The following is a 25,615-nucleotide window of genomic DNA, read 5'->3' as shown; positions in this document are numbered from 1 at the left end:
CTTCTTTGAAAAGTTCAGGGCACTCTGAGGTGAGAGCCAAGTCACACAATTGATGCAGTTGGGAAAACTGAGGTAAAGGAAGCTGGTGTGAGAAATAGAGTTTATGGGCCTGATCTCATTACCCCCATCTCAGAGGAAGAGACTTGTTCTAGTAGCAGAGGGTGGCTTGGGAACTGGCCCCTTCCCTAGTGGTGGTAGGGGCTGCCAGGATGGAGCGATTCCTGATCAGCCACCAGGAGACCCCAAGTCTGCCCAGCCTGCCTTGAACGAGGTCCTCCTTCAGGAACCTCCTGTGAGGACAAGGTGTCAGATCCAGAGGACCTTGTGTGTCCCCCTTTCCCTGTGCAGAACCACTGATGGGGAACAGTCTGCTGCAAGCTCCAGTCTCCTGGGACTTCTGAATAATTCAGGAGCCAGGAGAGCAGTGGAGGCCTGGCCAGGCCCTGGGCACTTGACACAGGTTCCCAGGGGAAAGCCATGAATTATTGACAGGTCCTGGTGCCTGGTTGCTGCTCTATTGTGGTCTGTCTCTGGGCCCATCCATGCCTGAAGCCCCCTCCCTGCTGCCCCTGCCCAGCCCACCTGGCCACTCTGTGGGGGCCAGCCCAGCCTCCTGGGTGGCTATGGGCCCCATAGAGGCTGCCCTCTTTGTGATGGGTAACTTCAATGAGAGTCAGGTTCCAGCTCCTTCACCTAACTTGGGGAAACTGAGGCCCAGCAAGGGTCCTTGCCCAGGATCACACAGCAAGGGCAGGGCAGAGCTGGTCTTCAACTCAGACCTCCTGACCCCCAGGCCAGTGTTCCTTACCAGAGGACGAACGGCCTCACACCTCCACTTTCCAGAGAAAGGACCCTGCTGTCCCAGGGCTCATGAGCCCACCCTGCCTGGTCACCCCGGGCGCCCATCCTCCCAGGCAACTCGTCCGTGCTGACCCACCCAGAGGATGGCATTTAGTCTGCATGTGGACAAGGCTCAGACCAGGGCGTGCAGGGCGGGGAATTTGCCAGGAGGCGGACCACATCATAAGTGTGGCTAAAGCAGCGACAGCAGCTGTGGAGTACCGAGTTGCCCGTCACAGAGTGTCTAGCAGGGGGTGGAGAGTACGAGTCAGGGAGGATGCTGAAGGGACTCTTCCTTAACAAAATGCTGGTCAAGCCTCCCTCTGGGGCCCCCAAGTCTAAGGTCTGAGACTGACCTCAGTGAGCACTTGCAGGGGGAATGGCTCCATCCTGCCCCCTGGGGGTCTCTTGTCACATTGCAGCACCTCTGCTGATCCTTCCCCTGCTGTGCAAGGGGCAGCGTCCAGGAAAGAAGGCCCGAGTGCCCACACTCCATGGGTGCTCAGTGGGTCCTACTAGGACTCAAAGGGCCCGTTGGCAAAAGGAGGTAGTGGACAGGGATTCTCGAAGTGTGCTCTCCAGCCAGCATCATCCGCGTTACCTGGAAACTTGTCAGAAATACCTATTCTCAGGCCGCCCTGCCTGCTGCATCAGACTCCGGGGCGGTGGGTGGGACCAGGGGTGACCTGGAGCTGACTCTTACCCGCTCCCAAGAGCAGATGGTGCACATCTCTGGGAGTTCAGGGACCGCATGTTGGAAGCTTGAAATTGGCCTTGGCGCGAGTACCGGCCTAGAGATCGTCAGGAGCTCCAAGTCAGGGCTGTCCTTCTCTCCCAGCCGGGGGTCAAACAGTTGCCAGCACAACCATGGACGCAGAAGTCCCAGCCATTTATGTTTTTACAAGCCCTCCAGAAGATTCTGTTTATTCTGAAGTTCGAAAACCACTGATTGAAAATCAAAAGAGGGGGCGCCTGGGTGGCTCAGTTGGTTAAGCGACTGCCTTCAGCTCAGGTCATGATCCTGGAGTCCCGGGATCGAGTCCCCACATCGGGCTCCCTGCTCGGCAGGGAGTCTGCTTCTCCCTCTGACCCTCTTCCCTCTCGTGCTCTCTATCTCTCATTCTCTCTCTCTCAAATAAATAAATAAAATCTTTAAAAAAAAAATCAAAAGAGGTGAGGCTGCCAAAGACCCATATTTTTTCATAACTATAGTCTGTTGTTAGAATGTCTACACAGTACAAGGGCTGCAAACCCACCTGCCTCCTCGTGTCATAAAGACAAAGCTGAGACTGAGGGGTCTCCTGCGGCCAGGTCCCCTGGCCCCTTGCCGGGACTTCTCCTCCCTGGGCACAGCCCAAGCTGGGGAGAGGCCAGGACACCGCCAGGGAGGCCTCCGCTGGGCTGGGTCTCAGAAGGCCCCAGAAGTCTGGTCAGGCTTTCCAGCGGAGGAGTGGTATGAAGAGTTTTGCCCTCGGGGAGGCAGGACAGCAGGTGGACAGGACTCTGAGCTTTGGAGGGAAGCATTTCATGTTTGTCCACCAGGGCTGCTCCGGCCACTTCCTCCCCCCACACAGATGGGAGCCTTTTTTTTTTTTTAAACAGTATCCACTCTGTGTGCTCCTCAGGAGAGTACAGACATCCAACATGTCCATTAAAGTCAGAATTTGCCCCATGCCTCACCTCGCTTGGATGTGCCGTCTGTTAGCTGCATCCCTTCCTGCTTTCTCGGACTCACCTTCCTCCTCTGTAAATCAAGGGCAGCAGCGGGTGACCCCAAGGCCCCTCCAGCTCTCACACACTTTAGGCGCTCCCCTCAGTCTCTGCTGCTTCAACCAGAAACGGTTGAATGTTTTAATCTACCCCATGTGGAATCACCATGTGAGAATGTCTCTCAGTTCCCGGTTCTCTCCCAGAGCAATGACCTTCAAACCGTAGGGTGAAATGGGATTCAAGTCAACTCAATCAGCATTTATTAGGCATCCACTGTTGTTCATTAATTCAGCCAGCAGATGTTGAGAGCTCCTGTATGCTGTAAATAGCAAACAGAGGCTGGAAGTAGGAAACATAGCCCTCCACCCCCCCAAGCCCCCATCTCTGTTCTGGAGAGGCTCACAGCAGAGCCACACCCCTCCATACCTACCAGACCGCTTCTGGAGTGCTGACTATGTGCTAGATGCTCAGAGGATCTCAGCCCTCTAAACAACCCAGAGAAGCGGGATTACTGGCTCATCTTAGGAGAAGCTGGACTGAGAGAGCCTAGCCTGTCAGGGAAGCAGGTAACGTGCTGGGTTCAGAGCCGGGCTTCAGGTCGCAGGACTGTGCTCTTTGTAGCACTGCGCTCCCCTCCTCTGCCGTCAGGTGGGAACGTGGGGATCCCGCAACCAGATGGGCCCTTGCCCTCAATGGGCTTTCGGAATGCAGGTGTGAGCATTGCGGACTAATCCAGGGACCAGTGAGCCAGTGGTGGGTAGAGACCTTGGTTAGGGAGGTAGAAGGAAGCAGAAGCTGCTTGTGTGTCTACGAACCTCCGGTGCTTTCCCAGCAACCTCCACACTGGGCATCTGGGCAGGGGCTCAGCTGAAGTCCAACTCCACATGCTCAAGGAACACAAGTCAGGGGGTACCCAGCCCCCATCTGGGGACATGCCCCAAGGGTGTTCACTGCCCATGAGCTCTCCCAGGGAAGTGGGTCTCACACGTACAACCAACCACTCACACTTGTCGGGGGCCACGTGCCCTCCTGGACATGCTGCCCTGGCCAGGACCAGCCTCTGCTCTGGGGCCACCTTCTCCAAGCTTAGCCTGGAGCCTAAGCATGCCTTCCGTCTCTCCAGCCCACTCCCCAGCCAGTCACAGCCCCTTGGGATGTCAGTTCCTCACTCTGGCCTCTTCGTGTGGAACTGCCATGCCCCCTCTGCCATGCACAGGCTCATCGGGACCTTCTGCATGGTGCTGCAGAAGGTGGTGGAGGAGAACCACGTGGAGATGACTGACACACTGATGGATGACAACAACGCTATCATCAAGGTGGGTCTGCCCCAGAGAGTCCCTGGACTTGCCCTTTATGGGGTCCCCCAGGGGCCCTGTTTCACCTGCCTCCTCCCACTCATAAGGTGGTCTGGGGGATGCTCCTAGTGGGTGGCGAGGTGAGGCAGGAGGAGGAGACTCAGGTCAGACTGCCGGAGCCCCTCAGCCTGGGGCCCATGGCTGGAGCGCTGGGGGCATGGTAGGGTCTGCTGTCCCAAGGAGAGGGGACAGCATCCGAAGGCCAGGCTGAGCCCTGCTGCCCACTCCAGGGCATGATCTTCATTCTGCACACCTGCCCTGGAGCCTCTCTAAGACTAGCCACTGGTGAGGGCAGGAACATCGTTTTCTATCCCCGTTGTCACGTCCCATCCCAGCACTTTCAACGTGAGCGCACGTGTGCTAACGATGCACGGTCTGTAGGCACTCAGTACCTGTTCTTACAAAGCAAGGAAATGAGCTAACCTGGAGGCTCTGACCTGAGGCTCTGCTCTGATGCATTTGTCCCCTTCAGCTCATTCATGTCCACTCACGGGCAGTTAGGCTGTGCTGACGAACACAGCCCCTGCATACGAACCTTAGGCCACTAACTGTGTGACTTGCGCAGGTTACCTCTCATCAGCAAAGTGAGCAACACTATATCTGCTTCACAGGAATTGTTCTGAAGATTAAATGAGAATACACAGACAGGACTTGGAATAGTTAGGCACCTAAGAAGCGCTCCACAAATACATAAAATAATATTGGTAACTCCTATTTCCTGACCTCAGTTTACCTGTGTGTGTAAAATGGGGTTATGCCATGGTTCTCTCACCTGCGTCCTGCCTAATATATGGCCTGGTGTGGTAAGCCAGCAGGATAGCCTCAGAGGGCAGGGCTGCAGCCAGGGGGAGCCAGAATGGAAGGAATCCCCTCTGAGGAGTGCCAAGGGTGGAGAAAAATTCCCATAGTGCCTTGGTGTCTCAAGATACTTTCTTGCAGAGAACAGGGGGGCATTCGGGACTTCACAGCATGGCCCCAGCAAGGCTATTCCCTCCATGGGCTGGTGTGGGCAGGGAGCTTCTTGAAGTCAGGAGGGCTCGGCCACCCCAGCAAGGGGAGAGGGGACGCAGAACAAGTTCTGGACACCAGTGGGAGGAAGTGAGATGAGAAAGGAGGAAGGAGGCAGGGACTAGTAGGCAGCACAATCCATGCTCTGTATTTCTAGAATCAGGCTGAGGAAGGGACTTACAAATGATCTAGTCCATTTCCCACCTACCACTGCTACCCATTTTGTGGACGGGAACCCTGACGTCCTGGATGGGGAATGAATTTAGTCAAGGTCAGACAGCTGGTCAACAGCAGAGCCAATACCAGGACCCAAGACTTCTAACTCCAGGCCACCATTATCCCTGGTCACATCAGAAGGGCCACATTGGCTCAGTGCGAAGGACATGAGGCTTGGAGTCAGCCTGGCTGGGCTCAGATCCCAGCACTAGCACATCCTAGCTGTGTGACTTCAAGCAAGTAATTTACCCTCTCTGATACGTTAGGTAGGGTAAGTTGAGGTGTTGAGAAGATCAAATGAGTTTATAGTAAAGCATCTTAACACGACATCTAGCACAGTGAGGGTTCAGAAAATATGTGTAGCTTTTCCTTCCCTGGGGACACCGAAGCCTGGGCGTTCAGAAGCCTATGTGTCGAGCGAAGGCTGCCTGTGTGGGTGGCAGGAGTAAGTCAACCCCCAACCTGTGAGGAAAAGCAGGTACATCTGGGAGACAGCCTGACACCCATGCAGGCTGAGGAAGGGACTAGAATGAGTCTTCTCTGTGTACCGGGGAGACACTAGAGCTGAAAGGAGGTAAGTGGCCCAAGGACTCAGAGCAAGAAGCCCAACCAGGATTCTCAAGTGTGCAGCCTGGGCCCGGGTTTGGGGCTCCACTTTCCCCCAGAGAGAAGCCCAGGCTGACCCCCCAGTCCCTCCTCCAGGGTAGAAGGGCAGGTGTCGGATGAGCAGGAAGAAGTGCCGGCCCCAGGCCTCTGGAGGTGGCCAGGCCTCTTCTCCTAAAGGCTCAACTCCTATCACATCTCCAGCCCCAGGAGTGAGGGGAGGTCAGCCCTGCTTCTGAGGATGAGGCACTGGGACCCCTGAATGATCTTCTTGATTATGTATGCAGTGGACTCAGAGAGCCCACTGCCGTCTAGACTCAACTGTCCAGGGTGTGCCCCCCACCTTGGGCACCAGGGAGGAGCAGAGTCCAGTGCAACAGGACCAGGAGTCAGAACCCATTAAGTTGACTGAGTCTGTATGTCTCGATCTTTCTGAGCCTCGGTTTCCTTATCTGCCAAATGGAGGTGTGGGGAGGATAACACCCAGCTTGTCTTCCTCCAGCCAGTAAAGGAAGTGAAAGCACTTTGTAACCATCACAAAGTGGCGGCCTGTGCACGTTATTGCTATTGCGTTCCCCTGCTCACCACCCACCCCTCTCCCTCCAGACCAGCCTGTGCCTGGAGGTCCGGTATCAGGCCACAGATGGCACGGTGGGCTCCTGGGATGATGGTGACTTCCTGGGGGACGAGTCCCTTCATGAGGAAGAGAAGGACAGCCAGGAGACAGATGGGCTGCTCCCAGGCTCCGGCCCCAGCTCCCGGACACCAGGCGAGAAGAGCTTCCGGAGGTAACAGGCCGGGCCCTCTGGCTGCCCACCACCCCCAAAGACACAGGGAGGATGCCTGGGGCCTGGCCCCCCTCGAAGGCCCTTCTGGGCCTGACTGGGCTCAGAGTCCAGGGCTGAGTTGCTGGAGAGACATAAAAGAGGCAGGAAGGTGTTTCTACAGTGCCCTGCACACCTGTCCCCCAACCCCAGCGCTCACCCGGGGGGCAGGGTATCGGGGATCAGGCTGAGGGGCCAGGCCTCCTACTACCCTGAGGGAGTTCTAGGAGGGTGAGCTCTAATTTGAGGGGAAGAGGCTAGACCCCCTGCCTCCTAAGAGAACAGGTGAGGCAGACAAGAGGGGCCCCTAACCTCTCTGGTCCAAGACCCAGCAGTGGCAGACCAGCCCCTGGTGGCCTGCCATCCACCCTGGCCCCATGGAGGTCCAAGAGAGGGTGGGAGGCCTTTTCCTGCTAGGGTGAAGCCAAAGGTCCTGGTCAGGACACAGCCTCTCTTCTGTTGAGAAGAATGCATCCTGACATCCTGGCCCCCTCAGTGTCTAGGACTCACACCTGCAAATGCCCTGCCACACAGAGGTGTCAGGATGCTGTGTCCAGGCCTGCACATTCCGAAAGCATGATTTTTCCCAAAAAGGAAATAGCATTATATTACTCTTAGGACTCGGAGAGACAGACTCTAAGTTAGTAAAATGTTGGCTATAGATTCCTAGTTCACTGGGAATAATGTGTAAAATGCAGGTAAGTCAATGGTGTGTCTAAAGTTTTAGGGGAGGGATTCCCTCCCAGTGACTGCCTCCCTCCAATCTCCTGCCTTCCCTTTCCAAAAAAGTGTATTCAGTCCCTGCTCTGAAAAAGCACAGATTCTAAATCAGTGCAATTGAATTGAGAATTGATATATTTTTATGAGACATATATGCTTTTCTTCTTTGTACTTGAACTATTCTCCTCCAGAAACACACACACACACACACACACACACACACGCACACACACACAATATATATATAAGCTTAAGACCCTGGGATCCAGGTGGGGAGTAATAGTAACAAGGTCAAAGGAACCATGCATGTGGCAAATACACCAGACCTTCGACTCCAGGCCAACCGGGGGATGGGGTGACATCGCCCAGGCCAGCTGGGAGCCTGTCTTCCTTAGGCTCTGGCCAGCCCGACGGAAAGGGCATGCAGTTTGGTCTCAGGAGACCCAGGTCTGAGTCCCAGCTCTGCCTCTTACCAGTCTTGTGACCCTCTTCACTGTCTCTCCTAACCAGCAAAATGGGGCCCGGGGGCAATGAGAACCAGCCCCCACCCTGTTGTTAGGAGAGCCAGCAGCACCGTGGAGGGGCAGGTTGTAACGGGGGTGCCGAGTGCTGCCCCATGTCAGGGCTGCTGACAACAGGTTCTTGGCAGCTGAACAGTGCAAAGGGTCAGGGATCCGGCTGGAAATGGTGACAAGAGGAGCAGGGACCCAGTGGAGAGCCAGGGGACACACACAAAGGGCACCATCTGGTCCCAATCCTCTGTGCCCACATAGGAAAGAGCTTGGCTTGGCTGGGGCTCGAAGAAAGGGCACAAGATTGAAGCCGCCTGAGGGCCAGCAAGTTCAGGGAAGGAGCACTGGCCCCAAATCAGGGAAGCTAAGTTCCGTTAAGTCCCATCCTGGCTGCCACTAACTGGCAAAGTGACTTTGAGGGAGTCACCTACCCCTCTGGGCCAGTTACAGGAATGGGTTGAACATCCTGACTCTGCTCTAACTGTGACATCCTGAGGGACCCAGGGACACTCTGGATCTCATGGGTAGCACCCACGTGAAACAGCTCTCTGGGAGCTCTTGACAGCCGAGGGCTGCCCTCTTTGGCTCCTGTAGCTCGGGGATGCTGAGCCAGTTCCTCTCTCAGTCCTAGGACAGAGGGCCAGGAGGCTGACGGAGGGGCAGGGGTGGATGCAGAGAGCAAAATGTGGAGCTTTGGTCCCCAGATCTATAGAGGGCGTGGCTGTGCTTTCCCACCGCTCCCCGACCTTCCTGTGGCCTATCCCAGGGCAACAGCCAGAAGCCAGAGCAAGAGGAAGGGTTTTATCTGGCACTGGGAATTGGGAGAGGGTGACAACCACGGTCAGAGCTCCTTGGCTTCCAGATGCCCCGGCCCCATGTCGGAGGGGCTGTGTGAGCATGTGCACGGTTTCCCAGCTGCTGCTGGGGCTGCCCGCCCTGACACTAAGAGTACTTTGGGGATGGTGCTCTTGCCAGGCCTCGCCATGTAGCCAGCAGGCTAGGTGTGGGGAAGAGGTGAGAACGTTCAAGGAGGACGCTTTGCTGGTGAGGAGAAGGTGGAGCTGCTTTAGAGCGTTTGGGTTTATCCTACAGCTTAATTCCGGCCGCCTCCATGGGGCCTGTGAGCTCTGGGTCAAGGAGCACGGGTGCCGACAAGAACCTGATAGTTGGCCTCGAGGCTCTGGTGTTATGTCTCACTCTCGTCACCTAAGTGCCAACCAGCCAGGCCTGTCAGCTCTGGAGTGTGGGAGGAAGCCACGTCTTCTGGACCAGAGAGCCCTCCAGAAAGGCTTTGGCCAACAAAGGGACAGAGGGAGGAAAGGATGAATGTGCCTAGCCTCTGAGCCCGCTAAGTCTTCCTTCCCCATGTCTGCTCCTTGCCTTCCATCCACTCCTGAAAAGCCCACCCCTTTGCAGATAAAGGTGCTCAGTCTATCGCGTGCCTCTCTTGTCTCTCCTCTGGCCCATCACCAGCAACAAGGAAACCTCATTGCTGGCAAACAGCAATGTCTCACTGGTCATCTGGATCCATGGGGCTCTGGTGTGAGAATCCACTCTTCTCTGTGTGACTTGGCTCAGTAGGGTGCTTGCTGGAGGGTGGAGGGGGGGCTGGTGGAGTGATGGACAGGAAACAGCCTGTGCCCCGGACTGGCAGGGACTCATCCATGGATGACAGAGGAGGCTGATGGGGGAAGGTCCAGGGGAGCCCATACTTCTCGCTCTAGGGCCTGGGTGCCCCTGGCTGGGCTCCAGCCATCTGCCCTCACCATCCCAGCAAAGGCCTCTGTAGAGGCTTCCCTTATTTAAGGGCACTCACTCCCAAGGCCTTAGGTCTCTTCCTGGAAATTTCTCCCATTTGACGTCAGGGAATGTGTGCTGGCCCCTCTGCCCAAGCATGCCCCCCCAACCCCTAACCCCTAACCCAATAGTAGCAGCTTGTTAACACTTTCCTGCCACAGTTCCATCGATCCCAGGCCCTGGTCAGTCTTGTGCCCTCTGAGCCACTCTGCCTACTTCTCTAGGTTCTGCCCCAAACCAGGGGCCCCTGATTTTGACCAGCTCTCTGTAAAACACCCTGGGAGTGTTCCAGAAGGCTGTGCAATGCCATGGAGAGCACAGGGCTCAGATCCTAGCTCTGCTCTTCAGAGCCACACTTTCCCACCTGTAAGAGGGGCATCCCTAATGCCCCTTAGGAGTGTTCGGATCACATGAGATGCTACATGTGGGTCGCCCACTGAGGGACCTGGCGTGTGGTCGGCGCTCAGCCAGTGTCTGATTCCTTCTTCCTTTCCAGAGTCTCCGTGTCACCCACCCCAGCTTCCACCCTGAGCACCATGTGACCTTTGGGCCCAGGCCCTGTTATCAAGGTCCCCCCCCCCCGGCTCTGGCCACCCCACCCTGTACCAAGGGTCCTGCTGACAATGCTGCCGACAGCTGGGGCTTCACAGCAGCCTGGGCCCGGGGCAGGTCTCACTGGCTCACGGGGTCCCCTCACCTCCCACAGCGATCAGCGTTGCCGAGAAGGAATGAATCACTAACTCCACGGGCACTTTGCTCTCAGGAGCACAAAATCAGGGCTCTGGGCCTTGCAGGTCAGGATACACCTGCCCCAGGCTCTGAAGGGAGAGGAGACTTTGGCCCCGAACACGTATGTGCACGCACAGTGCCCGGGTGCTTGCCCACACTCACGTGCATGTACGTTCTCTCTGTGTGATGCCAGGGCGCTGCGCTCACCACTGGGTTCTGGGCTCTGCTGTGGCGGTGCCTTTAGGAGCCACAGCCCAGAAGAACAGAAGGGAGCCCCACCTTTAATCTTGCAGCTTCTCTTGGGGCTTTCCTGCAGATTCCCTCTGTTCTGTGACTCTCTCTCCTCATTTTCTCCACCTGCCTGGCCTCCTGCCCTGCACGGCCCCACCTCCTTCCACCCGGCACCCCTGTCTGAGAAGGTGGAGGTTCCTTTTGGGCTCCTCTCTGCTCGGTCTCATCTTGGGAAAGCAAGGGGGGAACCACTTTTCTTGTTCTCCCTATGAATCATTCTTCCACTCCAGCAGAAATCCATGGAAGCTAGGTAGCCCCACACTCCTGTACTTGGGGTCAGAGGGCAATAGGGTATCTGCACGGTGTGTGTCCTGAGGTGTACATGGGGTCGGCACAGCCAGCCTTGCCCCCAGAGTGCTGCTCTACCAGTTCCCATGATCTCTTCCCTGCCTCCCTTCCCCAGGCTGAGCTCCAGAGACGCATAGAGGAGCCAGGGTTCCCCTCCATCCCCGGCCCAGGCCCGAGTGTTCGAGTGAAGCCTGGCGCCATGAAGCACTTGGGTCCCAGCAAAGCCTAGAGTTCCCCAGTGGGCTGCCATATTGGATCTCCCACCCTGTGGCTGCTCTCAGTGGCACACCCAGAGCAATGGGGATGGGGTGTGAGGGAGAGGTCGTGTGAAACCAAGGCCCAGAGAGAGAGGATGCTGGCTGAGGAACAGGACTTACCTGGCCAAAGCGGGACACTAAAACCACAACGTGGATTCTAGGAGGAAAGTCAGAGCGGTCCAGGGCTTCACCCCTCTCAACAATGACAGAGGCCACATCACACCCATATCACTTATGGCTGAGTGACTGAGGGCAGGCTGAGCACAGAACCTTGAAGCTTTTATTATTGTTAGTTGTAGTCCTAATAGGGGTTGTAGGATTATTTTTTCACAGGAAGATAGTTCTTTTCCCTTCTCCATTTCCACACTCAGACTGTGGGCCTGCATGCAGCCCCTTTGTAGGGCCAGAGGCCCGGAACATGTGGGGAAGGGTCATGGCGGGCATGGGCCAGGCAGTGTGTGCTGGGCCCCGAGCACAGGTGCATGCTGGGCCTTGGCCTGCTCTGTGCCTGAGCAGTTCCCCCACTGGGCCAGCCTGACACCTCTCTGAGATTTCAGAGGAAAACCCAGAGGGAAAGAGAAAAAGCATCATGTTTTATTTTTCAGGTAAATAAATTCCCCCTTCCTGTTCCATCCTCGGCCAATCCTAGATGATACAGTTCCCCTTCTGGTTCCTCTATTGCAGTGCTTTTCAAACTTTTCAGGGTTACAGAGTTCTTTTAAAAATAATAAACAAACTTCCCTCAAAACTTGGATTTGTAACTCAGAAAAAGGCAGCCCTGTTTGGATTAGTGTGAGGGTGGGGCCAGTAAATCTTCCATTCAGCCCTCGTTCCCAGAAGCTCCTTGGAGCAAGCCCCATGCAGCTCTCACCGGGTCCCAGTGGGGCCCACGGCCCACGCCTGACCTGCCTGCCCCCAAGACCAGCCAGGCCTGCGGCCATCACGAGGCTGCTGAGACAATCTCCCCTTTTCTACAGTGGGCTATTCTCTGATCAGTGGTCTCAGCCGATTTCGACAGCCGGAGACCAGGCTGATGTTAACTACTTTGAAAAGAATTACAGACTGACCAGCTTGCCTAATGGAAAGGATCACTGGCCAAAGCTGGACTTCAGCCGTGATCTATCTAGGCCTTCAGGTTCTGAGCTATCAGGGCTCAGAAGTCATGTCTACCTGGCAAGGCCCAGGCCAGTGCAGAGCACGGAGAGGGAAAAAAATCACTAATTGTTGTCTGCTTTCTTTCCTTCATCCTCATTGCCACAGCATCAGGGAAGCATTGAGAGAACATTACAGAAGGGTTTTCTGAAAACCTCCCTAAAGAGGGAGAAGAGCACTGTTCTTACCCTGCCCTGTGCCCCAGAGTGCTAGCTCTCTACTACCAAGTGCCCAGAATCTCCCCGGCCCACCTTTCCTCTTGGAGGCCCTCAGAGCCTGGGAGCTGGCCACTCCGTTGGAGGAGATCAGGGGAGGAGGTGGGGAGGAGCAAGGTGGCCCAGGCCTGGAGGGTGGCCAGGCTCATCTAACCTTGCTTTCCCTGAGGCATCTGAGACCCACGTTAGAAATCACCAGACCCTTGCCTGGGAATGGAAGAGAGCAGCCAATACCCTGAGGCCTCTTCCCTCATCAAGGCTCCAGGTTCTCCTGGGCTTAGGGTTGGGAGAGTGGCCACCCAGCCCCACTCCTGTGACCAGGGCAGAGCCTGGGACCATCCACTCCTTGCCCAGCAGGCTTAGGCTGAAGTGAGAAGTTGTGGGGTGAGGAACAAGGAGCCCCCTGGGGAGTGGGGGGTGCACAGGGCCAGGGGTTAAGTCTGCAAGTGTCTCTGGTCCATACCCTCTCACTCACTTCCCCTTGTCTCCTCGTTTCTTCCCCCTACTCAGCAAAGGCAGAGAGAAGACCAAGGGAGGCAGAGATGGCGAGCACAAGTAGGTGTCCCAGGCCAGGGCAGAGCCCATGGGGCCCAAAGGCTCCTCACCACAGGATGTGGATGTCGGGATGGCTGGTCTCAGTGGGCTTAGGTGTGGACAGTCCTGGTGGAGCCAGCACCGGGGGATGGCAGGGCGAGGGAGGTCTGTCCATCTGGCCATAGGGGGTGAGGGTCAGGGAGGGAGGGGGCGGGGTGGGGGGCGGGCAGGTATCTGGGCCTGCTGGTTTCCACTCCCTCCTGCCTCCTTTCAGTGTCTTGGCTCTTCCTCTACTTCCCTGTTCAGCTCTACACCCACGTGCCAGGCCCTTAGGCTTCCCTGTGAGGGAGGGAGAGCATGACTGAAAGCACAGGAGTGGGGAAGGCCCAAGAAGCCAATGGCTACCTCCCCCTAAGAGTCAAGGCAGGGATGGGCAGGTGGACGTGCAGGCCTGGAGGCGCAAGGAGGACAGACTCCGGGCCCAGAGTGGCCACAGGGGTGGCTGGGACATGAAGCCCCTGAAAGCTAAGGGGAGACGAGCAGATGAGCACTCTCTGGTTGTCTGCACAATCTCCATCCCCCAAAAGGCTTCCTGTGGGAGGGAGAAGTCAGGGGCTAGCTGGGAGAGGGCAGAGGTGGGGAGCCCAGGTGAGAGGGGCCAGCCACAGGGGCTTGGAAAGGCTCAAGGCCCGGGGCTGATGAGTAGGTCTCCCGGGGTCCCTCAAAAGCACATGCTGTCCCAAGAACTCTCTAGCATCCTGGGAATTCACAGGAGGAGGAGTCAGGGCTGACCAGCTGGAGGGGTCTCTGGGCCACAGCCCTCTCCTAGAGATGACAAATCTGAGTCCCAGAGAGGGGAAGTAACTTGCGCCAGAATAGGGGCAGAGCTGGGATAACAACACAGGCAACTTAGCTTCTGACCCAGAGTTAACAATAGACCCAGGGAGTTCAGAGCCCTTGACTGTACTCTAAATTTAATTTAATTCTCCAGAGACACTGATGCAAGCTGAAAAGCCAAGCAGGTGGTCTTTATTTTCCAGATAGGGAAACTGAGCTTCGGAGATGTTAAGAGATTTACCCCAGAATGTGATGCCAATAAGCTAAAAACTAGTTGAGACATGAGAACATCATGGGGACACCAGGACTGTGCCTTTAGGGGTCTGGGGTGGTCAGCACGGGTATGGGGTATGGGCCTGAGACCTCTGCTTGCATTAAGATCCCGGGGGACTCATCGTCATCCAGTGCTTTAACAAAAGCTTATTGAGTTCCAACTCCCACTTGTTACACACGAGCAAAAGCACTACAAGGCAGTGGCACCGCGTGGGGAAAGTTCAGGCCCAGGCACCTGTAGGGTGGAGGAATGTGCCATGCTCCGAGCACGGGAAGGAGCCGAAGGTAGGGCTCACACCAGGCTTGGAGAGGGAGCCAGAGAGCTGAATCCGGGGGTGGTGGTGGGGGGGAGGTGAGAGATGATGCAGATGCTGAGCTGGGAGTCCCTCGTAGGGAGAGGTTTCGAGGGGTCAGGCCCGTATGGATGCTTAGATGTAAAAGGCCTCCACAGGAGGTGTGAACAGCCTGTCCCTCCCCTGGGCTCTGTCTGCGAGTGGCGATGCTCGAGGGCCCTGCCTGGTTTCCAGCTCCTCAGTCTGTCCCAAGCCAGACCCCCAGCGACGCAGACTGGCCGCAGCTGAGGCGCCTCGCGGCGCGGGCACATTGTAGCCCCGCTGTAAATGCTGGGTCCCTAGCGCTACCTGATCTGAAGCTCTTGTCATCTCTAGGCAACACAGGGGATAAAGTCAAACGGCAATTTTTATTTGTATTCTATTGTGTAGGGCAGGAGGGGGATTGAAAGGAGAGGGAAATGGGATTGCTAAAAAGAGATTATAAACCAGTCGAAACTCTTTCGCCTGGGGAAGAACAATTATAAAAACCGTTTTAAATCTCTGAAAGGCTCTTGTGTGGCAAAGGGGGCTAGTCTGGAGCTCCCCTGAGCAGAAATAAGTGGAAGGATATGCCAGTTGCAGTAGGAAAAACTGAAGGATCCGGCCATGAGAGGACACGTGCTCCCCGTGAGTCCGTGAGATGTGGGGAGAGCTTGACTTGGGGAGGTGGGAATCCATTGCCTTGAGGCTGTTTGCTTGAGTCTTGCACGGGGTTGGCCACCGGGGAGAGCTGAGGAGCCAGCTTCCAGGCGAACTGTGGGCCTCTGTACACCAGGGCCTCCCGAGCCTCTTGCTTGCCCCAGGGTGCACGGGCAAACACGCCAATTCAGAGACAGGTTCTTGTATGAAGGCTCGACCTATCCTGCCCAGATGTGGGAAGCTCTTTGAAACTAACTGAAATTCAACACACTGTGAAAAACAACTCTACAGCCTGCAATTATGAAATTAGCTGCACTTGGGACAAGGGAATTAAGAAATAAAACCCACCAAGAAGGCACTTGGAACACATGCCCCCAAGTTTGGAAAATGTGGCTGTTTCAACAATGCGGAGAGCCAGAGACCTGTTCCTCTCAGGCAGGAGTTCCTCCTGATTACCTGAGGCCTGAGCTGGTGAGCCTGGATTGTGAGGACTGAAGGTGGTCTCAGGGCAGAGCCGTGGGCAGCCAGGCCTGGAGTCCATGGTCAAGCACAGCAGCCCCTAAGGCACAGCTCTAGAAGAATACACAGACCTGAATTCACAACATTTATTTTGGCCAGGGTTCCCGAGGGGCCCTGAGTGCATCCCCCAACCACGGCATCCTTCTAGATCTGAGCCGTGGAACCAGCAGAGAAATCATCAGGTCCAGAAATTTAAAAAAAGAGTTTACAAATGAGTGAACTAACGTTAAAATCTTTTCCGTAGAGGGAAAGAGTGATCTACATTGTTAGGTGCATATCATTCTGCCTGCAGTGAATCCAGCAACGGGGAAGCCCAAATGTGACCCTGAATCCTCAGAGGGCCCGAAGAGGCCCACCTCCCCTGGCTCCAGCTTCTTTTTTCCTGCAGCCGTGAATGAGGAGCCACTTGGTTGCAAAGTAGTTTTTCACTGAGTTGATGATTGGCTTGTTTTCTTTGTCTCTTAATAAAAGGCGGCATTTTATTTAAAAACGAAAACCAAAATTCAGTACACCAGCGCACCAGTCACCTAGTCAACGAATTCCACATTTTGGAAATCTTAGTCTTTAACATGAGTGGATAATCTTCAATAATCCCTGCCTAAGTTAACATTTATTCCGAAAATCACCTTTCCCCTTTGCCAAGGGAAGCAGGCATGGTCTTTCTGGAAGCAGTGCAGTAATAGGCAGGAGACGCTGCTTCTAGTGTGAACTTCTGATGTGTCATTGATCAGAAAGCTCCATAGGGCAGTGCAAGCCAGTGACATCACGCTCTACTGCAGGCTGTCCAGATGAACTGAAGAGCAGGTCTAGGAGAAGCAAACAGGTGGAAGGCCCACAGTAAGAATTTTGGAAATTACATTTACCCTACACATTCTGCATTTTTCATTAAGGGAGAAATCATCATTTTGAGATATTTCCAGCACATAGGAGTACCACCGGTGAACCTGTCCACCTGAGATGCTTAAAATTATGCAGGGTCTGGGAAGAGGGGTTTCTCCTTTGATTGGCTTCAGGGTATAGTAGAGAATAGTGGGAGAGCATAGGGTTTTGGGTTTTTTTACGTCTTAATCTTTGCTTCCAAATATATTTGTTTTAAGAAAGAAAGTAACTTTCAAACTCAAGGGCCATAACTACCCAAGGGAAGCCCCAGGCTCTTTTCTGCTTGGGTGGGTCCTCAGGACCAGTATCAGAAAGCCGCGATTCCCTGCTACTCGAACCCCCTCCAGGCCTCAGGCAGCAGATACAGCCCCTGTCCCAGGATGCCAAGCAGCCGGCTTCTCCAGGCTGGACCTGCTTCTGACCTAACACAATGCTTTGACCTACAATCTCAGAGCACTTTCCCAGGAGCTTTAGGGCAAGGGGAACAGGATGTGGGGGGGCAGCCCGGAGGGGTGGGGGCTGAGGAGCAGGCTATGTGTGATGGCATTGTGTAGGTCCCACACAGCATGAGACTGGGGACTCAGGATGGCGTGACCCAGAAATGGCCAAGAAGCGATTGTACAAAGCCAGCCGTCCAGGAGACTCCTGGGTAATCCACGTGAGCGGCAGTCAGAGCAGAAAAGCTGGGCAGAATGGAGTCCCAAACACTGAGACAGGAAGCAGAGTGAGGACCTACACTAGGCATGCATCCTGTTGCAGGGGTCAGATGTAGCCAGTACCCCCGCCCTTAAGGCCACCAGGCCAGTGTGAGCCAGGCAGTTTGGTCCGTTCTCACGGCCACTCAGTTGTTCCTGATGAGGTCACTGACCTGTTCCATGTTTTGTCACCAGCCATTAACCTTCATGGCAGTCTCTTCCAAAATGTGTTGAGGTTGAGATTATTTGTGAACAAGCCCCTTCTTTGTAAGTAAACCTGGGTAGTCTGTGGGACTCTTCACAGACGGCATCCCCATCTGCGGGTTGTGCTGGTCCATGGCCCACACTTACACCTACAAGTGCAGGTCCTGGAGACTCTTCACCGAAGTTCCAAATGGTCAGGATGTGATGTCCACCGACAGGGAAGTGCAATCCTATCGTGGGCCGAGGGTGCAGGAGTTGCCGGCCTCGGAGGCAGGAGCTCTGCGCTTCAACCCCGGCGCTCGGAGCCTCTGAGTCTTTCCTTGGGCTGAATGAGGAAAAGTGTATGTCCCTCCCAGGATTGCTATGAAGATAAAATGAGCAAACATCTAAAAGCCTTTGGCCCACAGTAGGTGCTCAGGAAAAATTATATAATTAATCTCTTGTTGGCACATAGGTATATACCTCCCCTTATTAGAAGGGGAGAAACATCCTTTCCCTCTCCCCCATTGTGACGTTCCAGACAACATGATGCTGGCTAGTGTGGACACATCAGTGTTACCCCAGCCTTCTTTCACCCACCTCGTGACTTTTTAGGAAACCGTGGATACACTGCTATTTTCTAAGCGGTGAGCTGGTGCACACGGAAGGGTTCTTGGTCGCTCTCTCACTGGGATGCAGACTCATAACCCTCCACGTCTTGCCTGGGAGTAAAGAAAGCAAAGAAGAGGAAAGAAAGGCCTGGGGTTAGGGTCGGGCCAGATTTGGGGGAATAAGATTGGCCCCCAACATAGAGTAGAGGGGCTTGAGGTTTTTAGGCCATCCCTACAAGGACAGAAAGGTTTTGCCCAACCTCACATTACCCGGCATAAAGAGCAGGGGGTCTTGGGAACCATAGTCAAGTTTCCACAGGGAGATGTGTGACCCAAAGGTGGGTGGGCTCTGCTGTAGGTGAGCTCAGAGTTGGAGCCTCCGTCTTGCCCCACCTGGGCCTACAGGATGACGAGCCACACCCAGGAGGAGGGAGAATGGGAAGAGGAAGGAGTCAGGTATCCAGCTCTTGCAATATTGATGGGGTAATGGAATATTGCACTTTACCCCCCACTGATCCTACTCCGGGTCCCTGCTGGCACCAGGGACCTCAGGCTCGGCTGCAGGGACATCACTGAAGGGACACTGACGGCCCTTGCCCCCTTCCCTCAGCACCCCCCGACTGCAAGGCCCTTCACCTGGGGGTACAAGGCCACTCCAAGCCAAAGAAAGAGGTAGGAACTATGGAGTCTGCATACGTTCCTGGGGGTTGGTTGAAAGGGGGGATTCCACAGTGAGTGGGGACAGGCAGAAGGGGTGGAAGCCAGCACCAAAGACAGATGGGAAAGGGCCCATCTCCTCCTCCTCACTGGGAACCAAGGAGAATCCGAGGGCATGGAGAGGTTGGGAAAGACAAGGCAAGCTTTGATCACCAGCACCATTTGAGAACCGAGCCGCTAGTTTCAACCACATCCCCCACCTCCTCCTTGTCCTCTGCGCTCTGATCCTGTTCCTGTCCGTCTGTCCTGAGGCTTGGTCTCCGGTCATCTGGTTTTCTTTTCAACCAGCTGAGGTGGGGTGCTTGGGTAGGGAGGAGGAGCTCGGAGGCATGATGGAGCTCAGAGCTCTAAGACCGGACTGAGGGAGAGGAGATCAGCGCAGGCCCCAGGGGGGCTCCAGTTAAAACCGTGCTTTCCAGCCGAAGGTCACCTTCTCTGATCGCTGGGCCCTGGCTTGCTCCTCTAGTGGTGCGAAGGCACGGGGGAGGAGGAAGTGGTGGGGTCTCCTCTTAGGATTGCCCTAATTCCCCCTCCTGGCTCCCGCTTTAGAAAGTCTGTCCCCCAACATATCTCGGGACCAGCACGTGAGGGGCTCTCGTATGCAGCTCCTTTCTCTTACGTGTTCTTTCTCCGTTTTTGCTCTCCTGTGTTTGTGTGTCTTCCTCCTGGCGTCCATCTCCCTCCACCTCGTTCTGGCACCCGCCTCACAGAGCCGGGAGGAGTGTGTTCTCGGCCATGAAGCTCGGCAAGAACCGGCCCCACAAGGAGGAACCCCAAAGACACGGTACGGACGCGCGCCGCAGCCCCGCCAAGCCCGAGGCCATCTCTCCGCACCTGACAGAGACCAAACCCCTCCCCTCCGCGGGCAGCGCCCCAAAAGGCTCTCCTGCGATTGGCCGGCGAGGCCTCCTAGGCGGGCCCTTAGCCTCCCATTGGCTGCCGGCGGAGCCCGGTCCTGAAGGTGGTCTTTGGGAAGGGGGCGCTCCTAGCGCTAAGGGTGGGAAGAGCATCTCCTCTGGTCTAGAACTGAGCAGAACCCACTGTTGGATGGGCCTGTTTATTAAAGGCTCCTCCTGCCCTCTCTGCTCCCCCCTTTTTTCCTGCACACAGAAGCCTAGAGATTGTTCATTAGAGAAGGGAATAACGAAAAACGAAAGTGGTTGGACCAGTCCCCTATTTCTGGGGGAGGGGAAACCAGCCTGTCCTGAGAATGCTTGCTCAGTGGCAGGACTTACTGTCCTGGCTTTCCCCAAGCCTTCTCACCAGGCTGCAGGGAGGGCTCCGGGGAGGAGAGGCAGGCTGGGGCCTGGGAGCTGACAGAGCAGCAGGGCAGCAGAGAAAGATCACTCTGGGGGCGCCTGGGTGGCACAGTTGGTTAAGCGTCCAACTCTTGGGTTTCAGCTCAGGTCATGATCTCAGGGTCCTGGGATCCAGCCCCACATGGGGCTCCACGCTCTGCACAGTCTACTTGAGATTCTCAGTCTCTCTCTGCCCCTCCTGCTCGATCTCTCTCTCTCTCTCAAATCAGTCTTTTAAAAAACTAAAACTAAAAAACAAAAACAAGACCAGATACAATATCAATTAAAATCAAAGACCAAGATTAGTTAGGAAACACTGCAGATATATGGGCCATAACATTCTAAACAGATGCTACCAAGTAAACCCAGAAATTGGCTGTTAGCTTCCTGGATGCCGAAGCAAAAAGGGAGAGAGTCTGTATCCCACCATCCAGTCCACCTAACTGGCCTTTCTTCTTTGGCAGATGAACCGGCAGTGCTGGAGATGGAGGACCTTGACGGCTTGGCCATTCGGCTGGGGGATGGTCTGGACCCCGACTCCATGTCTCTAGCCTCTGTCACAGCTCTCACCACCAATGTCTCCAACAAGCGGTGAGTATGCAGGAGTCACGAAGCCCAAACTGCCTCTGCCCCATCAGGCAGGACCCCGCAGTGTGTGGAATTGGGGTGGGGAAGAATCAGGGTCCCCCACCAGCTTCCTAACCCGGCCCCTTTCTTCTTTTCTGGGATGTCTCTCACACCTCGGTCCCTACAAAGTCAGGAGCCTATTCCCAGGTCACTGAACACCTCCAGGCTAAGGGAAATCACAGAGCTGCCCAGCCCACATCTGAACCTGTTGACCTACTATCTCTCTGTCACTTGTGTCATTAGCTAGTCCTCTCTCTTGGGGCCTCTGAGAACAACTAATCCCCATCCCCATTCTGTTTGACAGTCCTGGAGTGTTTGAAGCCCATGATTCTGTCCTTCTGCTGTTTGCCGGGGTCCAACCACTGCCGGTGCCTGCCTCCTCCCCTGCAAGCGGTCCCCTTACACCAGGCCTGACTATACATTCTCTTTCTCAGGTCCAAACCAGACATTAAGATGGAGCCATGTGCCGGGCGACCCATGGATTTCCAGGTAGGTGGGGCAACTCAAGGCTGCATACCTTGCAGGCTCGACTCGAGTGGGGAGTTCTGACCAGATGTGCATTATAGACTCTGTGGTTGCATGGATCTGAGGGGCATAGAGAACCACAAGCTGAATGTAAGTTCCCAAAGTAAGCGTGTTTCTGGGAGGCACTTGTAAAAGTGCCATAACTAAAGAGGCACAAGCCTAAAGAGGAACTTGAGAACTCTGCTTATGCTGGTCAAAGCCCTCCCAGGATTTCGTTCGTGTCCAGCACTGCACTTGCTAGACTAACTAAGTTAGAGGGACCTGGAAAAAACATAAAAAGACCAAGAAGCACCACTATATATATTCCAACAATTAAAATAGCCTCTGAAGAAAGATTTTTTTTGTTGTGCTTTTTAAAATTATTGTTTTCTATTATTTTAATGCCAGAAGTAATGTCAGTCTTCGTTATCCATAGATGGTGAGAGTGTGGGCGGGTTTTTTTTTTTCTTTTTCTTCTCTGCGTTTTCTGAAATTAACAGTTAATTTTTCTGTTTGTGTGTTTCTAAAACTGGAGAGAAAATGGCTGAGATAGGGAGAGATTTGAAGCCATTGAATTGCTAATGTGACCACAGTGCTTGCAGGATTGGGTCCTGAGCATGGCTGATAGCTGCTCAGAGAGGGTCACACAGGACAACTGAATCCCAGTTCAGCCCCCCAAGCCTGGGGACCTGGTCCTGAGCTTTGCAGGGCCACACCCCCAATTTTGTCTTTTCTGGCAGAGTTGATCAGAGCCTGAGAGACTGAGTTACACTAACACAACCCACAACCAACTAATGTACAAGCCAGAAGCACCTAGTACTTGTTTATAATCTGGACCTTCCCTTAGAGTCTAACAAGACCCAGCTTTAGGTCAGAAGACTGTGGGCATTCCTAGGACTGAGTGAATATGCTCACTGGTCAGAGGAAACAGAGCCTTCAGGAGACCCCACCTGGCTGCCACTGTATCAGAACCAGGGTCCAGAATCAGAATGAGCCTCCTCTCCCAGGTTAGAGCTATATCTTTTTTCTTTTAAGATTTTATTTATTTTATTATTATTATTTTTTAAGATTTTATTTATTTGACAGAGAGAGACACAGCGAGAGTGGGAACACAAGCAGGGGGAATGGGAGAGGGAGAAGCAGGCTTCCTGCCGAGCAGAGAGCCTGATGTGGGGCTCGATCCCAGGACCCTGGGACCATGACCTGAGCCGAAGGCAGACACTTAATGACTGAGCCACCCAGGCATCCCAAGATTTTATTTATTTATTTGCGAGACAGAGAGCGTGCACGAGAGCAAGAGTAGGGGGAGGGGCAAAGGGAGAAGCAGGCTTCCTGTGGAGCAGGGAGCCCAGTGCGGGACTCTATCCTAGGACCCTGGGATCATAACCTGAGCCAAAGGCAGACGCTTAACCCACTGAGCCACCCAGATGCCCATAGAGCTGTATCTTCGATACTCATTTCCCAGATGCTGTGCGTACCCCCCCCCCCCCCCCGTCGTTAAGGACAGCCCCACCACACCTCCCTCAGGTGATGGTATCAAGGACTAGGAAGCACCTTTCTTTGTATCAGTACAACTGGTCAAGTTTTCTCAAGGACATTCCTTGTCTCCTTAATCCTTGCTTCAGTTTGTTTTCATCCAGTTGCTGACCATCTTTCCAGGTGCTCAAAAATTCGCCCCAGGCAGTGGTTTTAACCAGCCTCAAGCCCTTGGGCTCCTAGGAGGTCTGGGAATGTCGCTTCCTCCCGTCTCTGCCACCACCCAAACACAGAATATCTTAAGACTTCGGAAGGCTTTTCCAGGGGACTGGGCTCAGGGCTTTGCTCCCCTGTTTTCTGAGCATAGGAAAATTCCAAAGAACAAAAACCTCTTTGTCTTTGTGTTTTCAGATACTGTTCCCCCTATAGTGTCACCAGCCTGCCACATAAGGGCACAAAGAAAATGGAGTAATTGTTGTTCCTGTTAACATAACATTTTCTTGAAGGTTTACTGTGAGCCAGGCACTATGTTGCGAGCTATATGTGTGTTTTCCATTTAAGTTAACGTAGTTCTTACAACCATCCAAATATAGGTATTACTACATTTCATAGGTGAGAAACTAAGGCACAAGGAGGGTAAGGAGCTTACCCCAGGTCACACAGTTATTCAAAGGTAGAGCCAAGGGCACCTGGTTGGCTCAGTTGGTTTAAGCAACTGCCTTAGGCTCAGGTCATGATCCTGGAGTCCCAGGATCGAGTCTCGCATCAGGCTCCCTGCTCAGCAGGGAGTCTGCTTCTCCCTCTGACCCTCTCCCCTCTCATTCTCTCTCTCAAATAAAAAAATCAAATCTTAAAAAAAAAAAAAAAGGTAGAGCCAGAGTTCAAATCCAAGGGTGTCCAACTGAAGCAGTCAAGAGTGACTAATTTCTCTCTAATTGAGCCTTTTGGACAGTCACTGCCTCTGGTCCCCATTCATCTTTACCCTACTACCTACTGCTTGTTTTCAAAACTCTTTCCAACTGCTTCCTGACAGAGACTTTTATTAAGTGGACCACACTTTCTCCCTCCAAAGACTTTCCAGACATTCTGCAATTGAACAGACAGTTGTTGTATTTAACCTGGTAATACAGTATTGTCTAACAAGTTCATTCCCATCTCAACTAAAATACGAACACAGTTTGAGAGAGAGCCCTGAGGATGCAAGAGTGGATTTATTCTTGCTTCCAATAAATACAACGTGGAAGTCAAGAAACCTTACCAAAGGAACGTCAGTCTCTGGAGAACTTGTATTCACTCAGTTAGAAAGACCTCAGAAAGTGCACCCAGCTGGTGGGAGGAGAGGGCCTTAGCTGAACTCAGATGTGGGAAGGACCCTGAGGGCTCAGAACAGTGAAAAGGCCATGGCATGCCCATCCCCTTTGTTTCTTCTGGTTAGAATGTATGTCATGTGTAAACCCTTTCCTGATTATTGGCATCTTGGAGGCGAGAAGCTGCAGTGTCATCCCAGTGAATATGCAGCTTCCCCATCAGAGTGAGCGAAGCTCAGCACTTGGCAGAGATGTTCTTGGTGGGTCATGGCATCCTGAGTGTGTGTTCCCTGCCCTCTCTTCCGGGCACCAAGACCTAAAACATTTTCGCCTCCATGTCGTCTCCCTGAACAGTGACCCTAGACCCCAGCCTCAAAGGCAACATTGTACCCATTTCCTAGCTGGTCTCTGTGCCACCACTGGAGTGATCTTCTCAAAATGCATATCTGGTCATGTCACCTCGGCCACCCAGAGGGGAGGAAAGGTAAAGGGTATTTCAGAAGGGCAGCACTGACGGGCCTGCCCCTGCCATCTCCAGCTCCCCACCACTGTTCCTGCAGCACAGTCAGATCCCATGGAAGCAGGTCACAGAGTGCCATGATTCTTGGCTTCTCCCAGGACAGAGGTACAGGTTTACATTCAGCCTTGTTCCTTGCAATGGCTTTCACGAAGTCACCTAGGGATTAGGTCCCTTATCTTGGACGAGGAGGGCTGAATAGGTGATTACCAAAAGAGCCTCCCTGGTCAGCTGGTTGGTCTGTCCCTTTGTGGGTCTATTTGCCTCCCCATCTTCCACCCTGGAAAAATCGAGTTCTCTGCTGATGACTGGAGAATGGAAGGAAAAGATGGCCAATCCCTTCCCTCAAAATTTGTTTTATTTTATTTCTACTTTTTTTTAAAGATTTATTTATTAGAGAGTGCGGAGGGGCAGAGGAAGAGAGAATCTCAAGCAGACTTCCCACTGAGTGGGAGCCAGACGTGGGGCTCGATCCCATGACCCTGAGGTTATGACCAAAATCAAGAGTTGGATGCTCAACCGACTGAGCCACCCAGGCACCCCTCAAAATTTGTTTTAAATTTCAAGCCCAAGTGATACCTTTCCCCTCCATATAGCCCCAGGTGGGGGTGGGGAAGCAGCAGGAATGATGTTCCCCTCCCCCACCAACACCATGCAACGACCTCAGTGGTGCACTTTCGGGGTTCCCCTCGGGGGGGCACCCGTCAGCCAGCAAAGAGCACCCTCTGGAGCCTTTCTCTCCCCACTCCACCACCCTCTCCTCCTTTCAACCCTCTGCCCTCCTCCTCTTCCCATCCTTTGGGTCCTGAAAAGGAATAGGGGGCAGAAACACTAGCATCATGGCTGGACCTCTGGATAAAAAACATAAAAACTAACCAACTGCTCACATTTGGAAGGTTAATCTCCTGATGGCATATCTTATTACCTTATTAAGTCAAAACTGTGTCTGTCTACTTCCCAGTCTTGAGTTATAATCTTTCTTTCTTTTTTTTTTTTAAAGATTTTATTTATTTATTTGAGAGAGAGAGAATGAGAGACAGAGAGCATGAGAGGGAAGAGGGTCAGAGGGAGAAGCAGACCCCCTGCTGAGCAGGGAGCCCGACGTGGGACTCGATTCTGGGACTCCGGGATCCTGACCTGAGCCGAAGGC

General features: G+C 54.0%; 1 protein-coding gene and 1 long non-coding RNA gene across 5 annotated transcripts in view; one reads left to right on the top strand and one right to left on the bottom strand.

Annotated features, from left to right (window-relative positions):
* The window catches only part of OTOF (otoferlin), a 93,686-nt gene that overhangs the window by 34,193 nt on the left and 33,878 nt on the right, over positions 1–25,615 (top strand). For all 3 annotated transcript variants that reach the window (XM_025867882.2, XM_025867880.2, XM_073897116.1), the window contains exons 4-8: positions 3,767–3,866; positions 6,339–6,520; positions 19,447–19,520; positions 20,499–20,625; positions 21,096–21,150. In XM_025867882.2, coding sequence (XP_025723667.1) covers positions 3,767–3,866; positions 6,339–6,520; positions 19,447–19,520; positions 20,499–20,625; positions 21,096–21,150 — 538 coding nt within the window. The remainder of the gene's footprint in view (positions 1–3,766; positions 3,867–6,338; positions 6,521–19,446; positions 19,521–20,498; positions 20,626–21,095; positions 21,151–25,615) is intronic.
* The window catches only part of LOC112820845 (uncharacterized), a 34,433-nt gene continuing 23,660 nt past the window's right edge, over positions 14,843–25,615 (bottom strand). Inside the window, exons 1-4 of one of the 2 annotated variants that reach the window (XR_003207269.2) lie at positions 19,356–19,573; positions 18,009–18,130; positions 17,399–17,790; positions 14,843–16,457 (exon numbers count right to left, since the gene is read on the bottom strand). This is a non-coding gene — a long non-coding RNA (uncharacterized lncRNA). Of the gene's footprint in view, positions 16,458–17,398; positions 17,791–18,008; positions 18,131–19,355; positions 19,574–25,615 lie in introns of those variants that run through there. The other variant, XR_003207270.2, reaches the window with a different exon arrangement.

Source organism: Callorhinus ursinus, unplaced genomic scaffold, assembly GCF_003265705.2.
Source record: "Callorhinus ursinus isolate GAN/ISIS: 27379988/994484 unplaced genomic scaffold, GSC_fseal_2.0 scaffold10, whole genome shotgun sequence".
NCBI lineage: Eukaryota > Metazoa > Chordata > Mammalia > Carnivora > Otariidae > Callorhinus > Callorhinus ursinus.
Note: the sequence above shows the minus strand (reverse complement) of the source record. Positions and strands in the feature narration are given on the sequence as shown.